Here is a 13,698-nt window from a genome sequence, read left to right on the forward strand (position 1 = left end):
GAAACACGTCCGGTTTGACCTCCTTGCACCCCTTATCCCCAATCATGTCTAGGCCTCGGAATATTTTAGTGTTGCCGTATCCATTTTAATCTTGAAATAAAAGATTTGATTTTATGGATTGAAGCTGGATTCGCTTCCTTCACAAATGAGTCCTCTTGTCCCTTAAATTTTAATCAACCAAAAACCTATATTCTGCATTACAGTCTGGGTGATCTCTTCCTGAGCGAAGACCAGGCTGAATGCTGCAGTGTGCCTCCATTATGGAGAAGATTGCCCATATTTTTCTCATAATAAAACAAGGAAACTTGTGTTCCTCTAAACCAGCTTTGCCTTTGATCTCAGCTTTCCAGAATACATGGGGATAATGGGAGTTATCAGTGTGCGCGGCCCGAGGCGCTGACAGTCAGGCACCTCACATGAGACGCTGGCTTCATGTTCAGGTTACTGGTACATTCAGGATCACACATCACACCAACGTCCTTAATGATTCCTCAGCAATTAGTTAATCCCAAAATGATTTTTAACGAGAAGCTGCTTGAGGACAGAAAAAACAACAAAAAATGTAAGAATAAAAAAAAAAAGAAAACTACTGATACTGTTAAACTGACGCTCGGACGAATAACAAAAGAATTTAACTTTCTCCAACTTTAATTAGACTTTCAGACAGTGTTTTGTGAAGCAGTACATTCTACAGACTTTTTTTTTTTAAGGATGGAGAAGAGGTCATGGAGACATTAGACCTTACTCATTAGGGAAGATAAAATCATTTTTATGCTGGGCAAGAGAATATAGATAGATAGAATATTACAACAATGTTTTATAGAGGACCCATCACCAGGTCATAAGTTTTGGGTTTTATTTTATTCCCGCTGCTCCCCTGAGTATTATGTTTTTCTGTTTAAATCCGCCTTTGGATTCCAGAGCTATGACACTTTTTATTTAGTGCTGCCAATATGCTCATTTTTTATGGTCTCCACAAAAGGGGTGTGGTTCCCACAATTGCACCCCCCAGAGAACCATGTGAGCCACGCCCCCTCGGAAAAGACTATAAAAAATTAGCATAAAATAAAAACACCCATATCTTGAGAACTGCATGGCAGATTTAAAAAAGAAAAACACCGCAATACTTCATCTTCAAATTGTAAAATGTTGTATGTAAATAAATAATCTCATTTCTTAGAAATCTAAAAAAAAATCATTGGCTAAGAATTTTTAAAACACCAAAAAAATAATAATTTTCTATTATAACGATCACCCCACTTCTATAAAGTTTGAGATGTTCAGTGGAGGTGGTTGGGAATGCTTGATCCCAGTGTCTTCTCCCAAGCCGAATGTGGACGAGGTTGTTATGCGGTTGTGCTGGTTTACCCACACATATACAGTTGTGCGCAAAAGTTTACATACCCGGGCAGAATTTTTGCTTTCTTGGCCTTTTTTCAGAGAATAAGAATGATAACACCAAAGCTTTTTCTCCACTCATGGTTAGTGGTTGGGTGAAACCATTTATTGTCAAACAACAGTTTTCTCTTTTTAAATCATAATGACAACCCAAAACATCCAAATGACCCTGATGAAAAGTTCACATACCCCATTTCTTAACACCGTGTATTGCCCCTTTAACATCAATGACAGATTGAAGTCTTTTGTGGGAATTGTGGATGAGGTTCTTTATTTTCTCAGATGGTACAGCTGCCCACTTTTCTTAGCATAAAGTCTCCAGTTCCTGTAGATTTCTGGGCTGTCTAGCTTGAAGTGTGCGCTTGAGATCTCCCCAGAGTGGCTCAATGATATTGAGGTTAGGTGACTGAGATGGCCATTCCAGAACTTTCACTTTGTTCTGCTGTAGCCAATGAAAGGTCGACTTGGCCTGGTGATTTGGATTGTTGTCATGCTGGAATGTCCAAGTACATCCCATGTGCAGCTTCCAGGCTGATGACTAAAAATTTGCCTCCAGTATTTTCTGATAGCATGCTCCATTCGTTTTTCTGCCAACTTTGACCAAGTTTTCTGTGCCTTTATAGCGCACACATCCCCAAAACATCAGCGATCAACCTCCATACTTTACAGTAGGAATGGTGTTCCTGTCATCATAGGCCTTTTGACCGCTCTCCAAATGTAACGTTTATGGTTGTGGCCAAAAAGTTCAATTTTGGTCTCATCACTCCAGACTACCTTGTTCCAGAGGTTTTGAGGTTTGTCTCTGTGCTGTTTTGCGTATTTCAGGCGAGATACTTTGTGACATTTGCGCAGTAATGGGTTTCTTCTGGCGACTCGACCATTCAGCCCATTTTTCTTCAAGTGCCTCCTTATTGTGCATCTTGAAACAGCCACACCGCTAGTTTTCAGAGAGTTCAGTATTTCAACTGATATTATTTGTAGTTTTTTTCTTTGCATCCTCAACAATTTTCCTGGCAGTTGTGGACAAAATTTTGGTTGGTCTACCTGATCATGGTTTTGTTTTAACAGAGCCCCTGATTTTCCATTTGTTAATCACAGTTTGAACGCTGCTGGCATTATCAATTTATTGGATATCTTTTTTATCCCTTTCCTGTTTTATACAGTTCAACTACCTTTTCCTGTAGAGCCAATGACAATTCTTTTGCTTTCCTCATGATTCCAGAAACGTAAGTGGCTGAATAAAAGATGCAAGAGTCTGTCTGGATCCCAGAAACTCATTCAGCTTTTATGCACACACTGATTACAAGCAAACAGGTGACAGGTGAGGATGTTACCTTTAGTAGCCATTCAAACCCATCTGTGTCAACCTCTGTGCAAGTTATCAGGCCAAAATGACCAGGGTATGTGAACTTTTGATCAGGGTCATTTGGATGTTTTAGGTTGTCATTATGATTTAAAACGATAAAGTTAAGGTTTTCAGAAAGAAAGGAGAATATAATAAGAGATTTGGGCGTGAATGGAAGGAGATAAGAATAAGTACAGCTTTGAGTGTGAATGGAGAAGTAAACAAACAAAGCATTAAATGTAAATAAATAAGAAAATAAGGAAAGTGTGACTGGAGGAGTAAAGATGGCATGGCAAGCTTCCAGTGTGACCATGGAAGACAGCAAGATAAGTAACACTTTAGGTGTTAATGAAGAGAGAAAACAAAGAGTCAATTTTTTTTTGCAAAGTTGATCAGTTGTTTATGTAAATATAAACAGTGCAGAAAACCCTGAATATGTAATCCTCCTGGAAGATGTGTCCTTCTTTATTTATTCTCTTTTTTTTCTAGTTCTGCAGGAATAAACAGCTGCAAAATAAAAATCCCACAATGACTATCTCCATGCTGAAGGTCGTCAGGTGTCCGTGACTCCAGTTCTTGTGGCAGTTTTCAGCGTCTCTCTCGGCATCTGACTTCACGGAGCGTCTCTCCACGCCAGTCAGCAATTGCATCTGCACCAGTAGAACCAATACACCAATTGGGAGCATAATCTACTGTCCAGCTCCAGGCATCAATTGGCCCTGACGTACACAGGATAAACATATCTACTGTGTGCAGCCGGCTCCAGGTGGACTCATAACATCTTTTTCTAATGAAAATTAGAAAGATAGTAATTTCTGGCGCCAAAATCATTATTAAAATAAACAAAACTATAACACGGCCTAAGGAGTTTCCATTCTATAAAATTTGTGGTTTAAAATTTTGCATTACTACAACATTTTCACAAATAAGGGCATTGCTGAGCCTAAAATACCAAGTACATAGCCTTATTATCGATTTGTATTGCGCTCAGGGGCATTATGCCGATGGTCAAGGCTACAAGGCTGCTATGGGGCCCATGAATTGGAGGCCAAATTCTGACCTAAAGTGGCAGAGAGGTGGGAAAGTAGACAATGCTGGCAGTGTAAAGATGGGAAAGTAAAGAATGTTACTGCTAGTGGAGGAGAGGTAGAAGAATAGAGAATGGAACAGCCCGTGGTGGAGAGGTGTGAAAAAAAAGAAAATGGTACAGCCCGTGGTGGAGAGGTGGGACAGTACAGAATGATACTGCCAGTGGAGGAGAGGTGGGAAAATAGAGAATGGTACTGCCAGTGGTGGAGAGGTGTGAAAAAAGAGAATGGTACTGCCAGTAGTGGAGCGTTGTGAAAAAAGAGTGATACTGCCAGCAGTGGAGAGGTGGGAAAGTAAAGAATGGTTGTCATGATCCAGGTTGGATTATGACAGATTTTGCACAAGTAAACTTTTTTTTTCCTTTAAGCTGTTGGCTTAAACTTAGTTTTGCCCCCAGTGGCCGTTAGGGTCATTACACTGTGGTTGTTTTAGTTCTAGTTTTGCTCCCGGTGGCTGTTAGGATCATTGCACTCTGGTTACTTTAGTTTAGTTGCCCCCGGTGGCCGCTAGTGTTATTGCACGTGATAATGAAGCAGGTGTGATTCCCTGGCTGCTACCTATAAAGGAGTAGCAGGTGGTCTCACTCACGGTTGGTGTTTATTGCTCATTTCCAACCAAGTCTGGTGAAGGAAGGAACTACAGAGAGGAGTTCCTGGCAGCTCAGGGGAACTCTGGTGTAATAGCTTCAGGCGGAAGCTGAATTCAGGTGTCGAGCTTCAGGGGTGAAGCTGAACTTTGGTGTCGTACTCTGTTGCTGGGAGCAATAGCAACAGAGCAAAGCTAAGTGGTGTTTTTCCCTGTTTGTTACTTTCCTTGTGTGTGTATTAGTGCAGTGGTGGGATTAGTTTCTGCACCGTCCAATTCACTAGAAAGGGATAGGTGCAGGGCGAGCTAGGGATTTGAGGTATCCAGCTCGTCGCCAGGTGCGGAACCTGCCTAGGGATCGTCAGGAGTGTAGGGACACTGACTCAGGGGAGTGCAGGAGGTCTCCACGTCCCCGTTCCCTATTGCAGGGCCCTCCATTGTAACTGTTTCCCCTGTGTCTCCTTTAACTCTGTTTAAATTCGCCCTGCTGGAGGCGGTGTATCCAGGGTCACGGGTGTTATAGAAATTCGCCCTGCTGGAGGCGGTGTATCCAGTCACACGTGACATTACAATGGTACTGCAAGTGGTGGAAAGATGGGAAAGTAGAGAATGCTACTGCCAGTGGTGGAGAGGTGTGGAAAAAATGAGAATGGTACTGCCAATGGTGGAGAGGTGGGAAAACACAGTATGATGTCTGGACAACACATTCCCTCACAGTTTGAAGTCCCCCACAGTACACTCCTCCACACACAGTATAATGTACCCACAGTAAATTCCCCCACACACAGTATGATGTACCTACGGTACATTTCCCCACACACAGTATGATGTACCCATGGTATATTCCCCCACACACAGTATGATGTACCCACGGTACATTCCCCCACATACAGTATGATGTACCCACAGCACATTCCCCCACACACAGTATGATGTACCCACGGTACATTCCCCCACACAAAGTATGATGTACCCACGGTACATTCTCCCACACACAGTATGATGTACCCACGGTACACTCCACCACACACAGTATGATGTACCCACGGTACACTCCCCCACACACAGTATGATGTACCCACGGTACATTCCCCCACACACAGTATGATGTACCCACAGTACATTCCCCCACAGTACATTCCCCCACACACAGTATGATGTACCCACAGTACATTCCCCCACAGTACATTCCCCCACACACAGTATGATGTACCCACAGTACATTCCCCCACACACAGTATGATGTACCCACAGTACATTCCCCCACACACAGTATGATGTACCCACAGTACATTTCCCCACATTCAGGATTATATACACACAGAATGATGCAAGCACATCCCAATACTTTGACAGCTGACTCTGCAGCCGGTGGCTGCCGGGGGGAAATAAATTAATTTTCTGCTAGAAGCTGCACTTTCAGTAAGGTGGACAGATAGAATTGTAACGCTACTTACCTGCAGATTAACCCCATATCTGCAGGTTAATAGCATTCTCTGAGATTACAGGTTCCCTTTAACTGATGACATCATTGAGTAGGTATCATTGTATTCTATACAATGCACTGTATATGACCGCACTGTATGTAACTGTTAGTACATGCTCACTAAGGTGAAATATGATAAATTGCCGATGACTCACATACATGACATTTTACAGGCAGTGTCGGACTGGGGTACTTAGGGCCTACCAGTAACAATGACTATGGGGGCCCACTTTTCACCTGAATAAAAATATTACATTGCCCTCTTTCACAAATGTATCTATATCTCTATTATTACAGGGCAATTGTTACCATCCACCTTACGTGTCTCCCCTTTTTCCTCATAGACTGTAAGCTTGCAAGCAGGGCCCTCATTCCTCTTGGTATCTGTTATGATCTATGTGATTATTGTTATGCTGTAATGTCTATTGTCTGTACAAATCCCCTCTGAAATGTAAAGTGCTGCGGAATATGTCGGCGCTATAGAAATAAAATTTATTATTATTATAAATTAGGTAGTTTGGTTAATGAATGATGAGATGCTGCTTTTTTCTGTACGGAGTAACATCATGTGACTCATGCCAAGTACTAGCCATGTAATAGTGTTGGGGGCCCTATCTGCACAGGGGCCCACCGGGGAATTCCCCTGTTCCCCTATGTGCCAGTCCAATTTTCTGGTTACAATAAGTGGATGCCTTCCATGATACTCAATATCTACTATGTATGGTTATGGTAATGTACTTTACAGTCTTTGCCGTGGACCTGTCATGTCACAGTTTTATTCTGCAATGTCCTCTTTCCTCACATCTTGAAAAGCATTTTCTGGAGCCCGCAGTATTGAGCGCTGGATAGGCAGCTCGGCCAGATGTAGTCGCTAACCTTTGTGACTTCTGAGACGCAGTCTCCAAAATAACAAGTCAATATTCTTGTGTTATCTGCCTCAGCATTTTTACTTTCTTGGGGTTCCTCTCTGCCAAGATATTTATCACTAAAACAACATGACTTTACAGAGCTATGCTTCCTATCTGCAAACTGCTACTGCGTGGGGGACCAGAGAGCCAGAGTCCTTCTAGGAATTCCAGCATTATTACACACTGGCTGTACTAAAACAATAAGAACACTTGTGTTTATATATAGGAAAAACAGGACAAAGATCACTCATAATCCCCAATCTGGAGGTGCACTAACGATCTTTAATTGCAGGATAATTAGTATTTATGAGCTCCAAAGCCTCTGCACAGACATTTAGACAAAGACATGCTGCCTGCCTGCAGCCAACACTAGGGGGAGCTTTGAACTCATTTATAACACAGTATGCAGTATGCTTCTATGTATAAAAAGTAAGCTACCATACTCCCTCTAATGGTATCTGACGATAGCTAGAATGTTGAGCTCCCTCTAGTGGCAGCTGCTAAAACCGATAATGTGAAGCTCCTGAGCTCCCTCTAGTGGCTGCTGCCAATAGCCAGAATTTGAAGCTCCTGATCTCCCTCTAGTGGCTGCTGCTGATAGCCAGAATGTAATGCTTTTGAGCTCTCCATTGTTGGCACCTGTTGACATCCAGAATCTTAAAGAGTTGTTCTGAAACCAAAGTTGAATTTAATCCTTAATGTCTATCTATTGAATGTAATAATCTGATCAATTTTCTAACATACTTTCATTAAAAAATTCCCTACCGTTCCCTCGATACATCCATCCTGATAATGTTTTGTTTGAGAATCCACAGTGCATTCTACAATACTCAAATTGCACGTCATCAGAGGGTTATAATCACTGCCGCAGCTGCTTTCCCCACTCAGAAACAAAGCGTCATCACTGACACCTGTTGGGGGGCTGGATTGGTCTTTGCTATCCCTGCTTGGCACATTCTCTCCTTTCCCATGCGCACTGACAGTGCGCTCTCTTGCCATCTTGTCACTTCTCTTTAGAACTTTCAAAGTAAATATATGCAGCTTCATAGTATATGCACTTTGTATTGTGAAGCTGCATATATTATGAACGTCTGTTTTGCACAAATATTTGCAACTTTTTTTCATTTTTTTTGCCACTGCTCCATTGATTTTTATTTTTTTTATAACAGTTGGGAGCATGCCCAACCATAACCACTGCGACTTACTAGGATTTATGCCAGACTTTGACTACAAATATTTACATTTCTAAAATTGGTTCAAGAAACCGTGGTATGAGTGAATTCTCCCCACAGTCCAGTATTAATATGAGCACAGCCTTGCTTTCTTCCCACCCCTCTTTGCAGTGATGTTATATACATCATATCAACATCTAAGGCTGAACATTGACATCTCTTTGGCATGCAACATAAATCATTAAACTAGAGGTGTAATTTACAGCTCCTCCACCCCTAACATCTGTGGCATGCCCCTAACCATCATATGCAGGGTCTTCATGGGGTTTCGTATGCTTCTCGGTATACAAGTCTTCGATCCTCTCCAGCAAGCTTGTATATTGTTACCAGCAGGTACAAATGTTCTTCAAGAAATTTGACATTGGCTAAAATTTTTTTTTTCTCTTTAGACCAAACAAGGTGGAAAAAAGCGATATTTTAATTGCATCAACTCTCGACAGATTTATGCTTCTGTAAACCGTCCCACGTGAATTATACCCTTACCCCATCTAGCCTGAGAAGCCATAAATCATCTCATGTCTCCGCTATGAATTCCTCAAACACATATAAGCATATTTTAATATTAATCTTCAGCTTTCCGTGATATTTAAATGTTATAGAAGTCGCCTCGAAAAGTTCAGCGAGAACAAATATTAAACATTCTGACACTGAAAAGCAAAAGGCATCTCGAGAGAGGAGATAAATGATGTGGGGGAAAGGGGATGGGACCTCACAAAATTAGGATGGACCATTAATGTGAGTTTGTGGGGTTCAGTCCATGAAATCCAATAATAGGCAAAATAAAGGTAGATGTTTCAGGTGGTCCAACCCACCAAACACCCACTAGTCAGGAAAATTAAGGTGGGGGTCCAATCCTTTTGGGCCTCCGAACAATCATGCATTAACGCTCAGGATGGGACAGCAATATAAATTGCTTTAAACATTCAATCTTTTAAAAGGAAACAGCCTTTTAATAAAGTCATATAATGTTGATAAAAACCCTCTTTAAGGGACAATTTTTATAGGGGAATTTGAAAGGGGCAGTATGGGATGATAAAATCGCGGTGACTGTCTTCCAGAAACAGCGCTACACCTGTCCATGGGATTGGTCGGGTATTGCAGCTCCATTGAAGTGATTGGGGCTGGGCTGCAATGCCACACACAACCAGTGCACAGTGGTGGCGCTACTTTTGGAAGAAAGCATCTATGTTTTCTAATCTTGTACAAGTCCTTTAAGATCCCCTGTAGGAATTATCCCTCCTCTATAAGGTAGTTTGATCAACTTTATTTGCCCCTACATGGCTTCATTTAAAGGGGGTCATATTTTACAGGATAGCCTTTTAAATGACTGTATAGAGCGAGTGATTTTTCCATATGAGAGTGTCGGCAGCTTTTCACCGAGTGGATGAATGAGGACGAACGTCTATTATTTTTCTTTGCATATTGTGTTCTCCGTAGAGCTACGACTGCAATTTAAGGATTGAGGGTGTCATTTACATGAGCTGAGCTGTACTTACAGTGCTGACAGCCCGCCTCGCCATTCAGCTGTGACCATCCAGGGCAGCACTTACTCACTGTCTGATACTCCCGGCTGTACACCTGACGATACGTGGTGTAATACGCTGTCCTGCAACGACAATAGCAAAGTATATTCTAAGCATAGTAATAAAAATAAGGAAGCAGAATATGTAGTATTACTTTATACAGAGCTGAAATTAATAACTTGAGACTTCTTAAAGAAGTTGTCTGGTATAATTGACCAATTATTAAATAACAAGATTGAGCAATATCCTGCACTTTGGTGCATTACAAGTACATTACATAGATTTCAGTAGGCATCGTGTAATGCTTCAGTTGTCCTGTGGTGGCGCTGCACTGTAAATTAACTAGTACTGCTTATTTACTACAGCTGATGACCTGAGATGTAAAAAGCTGTGATCTCATTTTTGGGAAAAACCTACTTTTTCTTTTTTTGTAGAATTAATTACACTCAACAGACTATTAAAAGGTACGTGTATCCAAAGAGGATTTATTTATGTCTTTCAGCCCCCTCCTACTAGTGTTAGAGCAGCCCCAACACCAACTTACAAGTTTCTGTGATTCAGTCTTTGACCAGTGATTACCCAAAAAATACACAGGCTTATTTCTAATAATCTCCGGTGATTGCCGGAGTGTTCGTTTATTTTATACTCTTCATGAGTTAGGTGCTAAGTACACAAATTTAGGCTTTTCAGACATAATTGGAACAAAATTAGCTATAAGACACCCCCTGTGTTCACCCAGCTTAGTCATACTTTCATTAGCTCTTTATTCTGAAAGCTACAGCAGTCTGTGAGATTTGGTTGACCTGAAGACTTAAATCATTTCATTACTCTAACATTTCGAAGCTGCAAAGTGGTAGTTGTGAGTAACTTATATGTAGCACAGTCCAGCAAGCTATGCTTATTCTCGTCTTACCATGAGCCATGCTCATTAAGATCTACAGTCCCCTTATATGGTCTAAAGTCCCCTGAGCCATGCTTGTTATAATGTAAAGTCCTATGCGTCATGCCTATTACTGTCAAAATCCATGCCTATTATGATTTACAGTCAGCTGAGTCATGCCTATTGTGGTCTACAGTCCGCAGAGCCATGCTTATTATGATCTACACTTCACTGAGTCATACCTGTTATGGTCTACACTTCACTGAGCCACGTTTTTTTATGGTCTACAATCAGATGAGCCATTCTTATTATGGTCTACAGTCAGCAGAGCTATGTCTAAAAGGATCTACTGTCAGCTGAGCCATGCCTAGGACGATCTACAGTCAGCTGATCCATGCCTAGGACAATCTACAGTCAGCTGATCCATGCCTAGGATGATCTACAGTCAGCTGATCCATGCCTAGGACATCTACCATCAGCTGAGCCATGCCTAGGACATCTACCATCAGCTGAGCCATGCCTAGGATGATCTATAGTCAGCTGAGCCATGCCTATGCTGGTCTACAGTCAACTGAGCCATGTCTAGGATGGTCTACAGTCAGTTGAGCCATGCCTAGGATGATCTACAGTCAGCAGAGCCATGCCTAGGATGGTCTACAGTCAGCTGAGCCATGTCTAGGATGGTCTACAGTCAGCTGAGCCATAAGAACATATATAGAAAAATGCAGATAAAGAACCAAAGAAATAATAAAATAACGTTTATCGACAAAATATTAAAACAGTGTTTAAAAGTATATTAGAATACAGAGCAAAAAGAAAAACGGTAAACAGGCAATGAAAAACACCAAAAGAGAGGAACCACAGGTCTGAGGCACGAATGTATATACTGGACCCCACAATAAGCCATAGACCATTCACATAATGTTAGGTAAGTCATGTGAGTAAATCTAATAAGAAAAGGAATCAATATTGTAAAAGAGGAGTGAACCTGATAACAAAGAATAGTAACAGATTTACCTCAGACCTGTGGTGCCATGGCCCCTACTCGCTTTTCGGCTTTGTGCCTTCTTCTGGGAGAGTCAGCTGAGCCATGCCTAGGATGGTCTACAGTCAGCTGAGCCATGCCTTTGATGATCTACAGTCCACGCGTCCATGCCTATAATGGTCTATAGTCTGCGCGCGCCCAGGTCTATAATGATTTACAGTAACCACACCCATGCGTGTGGTGGTCTACAGTTCCCTGAGCTGTGCTTTTCTTGCCTGGTCTTAATCTGAGCTATAATTATTACTGTCTACAATTCCCAGAGCCATGCCGCTCATGCTCATGGCTCCTTGTCTATTATTGTCAGAAGTTCATTAAACTATGCCTATCATGGTCTACAGTCCTTTGTGCCTTGCCTAAAATGAGTCCTCCGAGCAAGCCTTTTGTGAGTCATACTTTAATTTTATAATCCAGTGACTTAAAGGCCGCTACGTAAATTAGATAAAAATTGGCCAAACCCTCCAATATTAGCAGGACAGTCCAACCATCTGATGAGTATGGGTGCTTCCTGACTCCCTCCAGACAGATTAAAAATTGGGTATCTATTTGTTGCCACTGGAGGCAAATCACTTCCAGAATTGTCAAACACAGACTTTCTTTCATGACCTCCTTAACAACCCATAAAGGCCGAGCAAAGCAGAGCAGCTATGTGCATGGTGGCAGTCAGAAGCTATCGACTAAACAAACATATGGGAATCTACAGTCTATAATGGTCTGCAAACAGCAGGGACTACAGCAATTCTAAAAATGGAAGATTCCTAAAGAACATTAAATCTTAGCCTTAAATTTATGTGTGCACGTCTATATTCATTTTAATAACTGTCAATGCATAAGATGAATACCCAGTCTTGTGAGTGATGGTCCCAGATAAGAAAAAAAAGAACACCTAAAATGTGGAAGTATTGAACAATAATCTGGCTCCTCTCTGACCCATCCTCCGGATTTTTATTTCAGCTTCATTAAGCAGATAGTGTCGGAGTAATATTTCATGGCACATTGTGAACGACATCCTCATTTGTTGAGCGCTATATTCGGAGATGTTTTCACGAGCTAATAAGCAGCCTCATTGCTTTACAATTTATTCCACGCCGGGCTTAATGATTGGGGTCAAGTGCATCCATTTTACCTGGAATTGCGGCACTGTATTTGCAAAAATAAAAAAAATGTTAAAAAGCTTTTCACACTGTCAGATGCTGTCAACAATTGTCAACGGGAAGATATCAGAGGTCCAAATAAATGCTTGGTTGCTAGGGCTCAGATGTTCAAACAACATGCCACCTGCTCACCCCTCATTGATTGCTATATCTCACATATTAAAACATTGAAGGAACATAACACCCTCTTCAGCTATCAGCTCATACCGGTTTTTGCAGATTAGGACCTCTCTTGAGTTGACACATTGAGTCACATAATGATCTGCGCGGCTTTCCATGAGTACACTACAATATTCAATGCATCAAGAGCAGCGACCTCCCCAAGGACCATCACTCGGATTAGATTAGGAGTCATTTTAGGAGTCATGTAATAGACCTTGGCTGAAGACCAATGAGAATGAACCGGCCACGGTAATGAGGCGCTGGCGTCGGGTAACATCATAGAAACTTACTGCGAGCAAATCACCAATCAGTATTTCTAAGTGGCTTAGTCTTTTTGGCCGCGAGCGCAGACGGTGGAACGGAACGCTCTGCCAAGGCTCGGGGACTGGTTTGTGTGGTCTCTGGTATAAGTGTCTTGGGACCATAAGGAAAAAGTTTCCCTGGCCAACGGCTTTTACGATACTTCTTTATGATCTCTCCAATGCATTGAGTACGACAGGAAGGGAGTACAGCTGTTTCTGATGAATTACTGAACATTATAGTTTAGGGACTTACTATTTAATCAGCAATTTTTACAGAGTAGGTCCTTAGAAATGTATGGAAATATGAGAAAATATCTTTTATGAGTTCTCGGAGATTGAGAAACTGATCTCCTCTATATCTTTACCTGCCAAATCTTGGAGATTATAGGCTGTTACTTAGCTTGGAGCTCTCATGCATGATAAGAATATAATGAACTCCAAAGCATCCTGCAACAATCCTAATTTACTGGGATATGGTCTTCTTGGATTGCTTACGTGGGGTTAATTAAGGTATTGGTTGCCTCCTAGCTCTTAAGGCCCTTTTACATTTAGCGATGCACCAGCGATCCGACCAGCGATCCTGACCGATCCT

General features: G+C 41.7%; 1 protein-coding gene across 1 annotated transcript in view; it reads right to left on the reverse strand.

The window, feature by feature from the left end:
- The window catches only part of MEGF6 (multiple EGF like domains 6), a 557,152-nt gene that overhangs the window by 481,406 nt on the left and 62,048 nt on the right, over positions 1 to 13,698 (reverse strand). The window contains exon 3 of the mRNA XM_073561705.1: positions 9,540 to 9,649. Within this exon, the coding sequence (XP_073417806.1) occupies positions 9,540 to 9,649 (110 nt within the window). The remainder of the gene's footprint in view (positions 1 to 9,539; positions 9,650 to 13,698) is intronic.

This window comes from Dendrobates tinctorius, unplaced genomic scaffold (genome assembly GCF_039654945.1).
Source record: "Dendrobates tinctorius isolate UK_male_01 unplaced genomic scaffold, ASM3965494v1 ptg000326l, whole genome shotgun sequence".
Classification (NCBI taxonomy): Eukaryota; Metazoa; Chordata; class Amphibia; order Anura; family Dendrobatidae; genus Dendrobates; species Dendrobates tinctorius.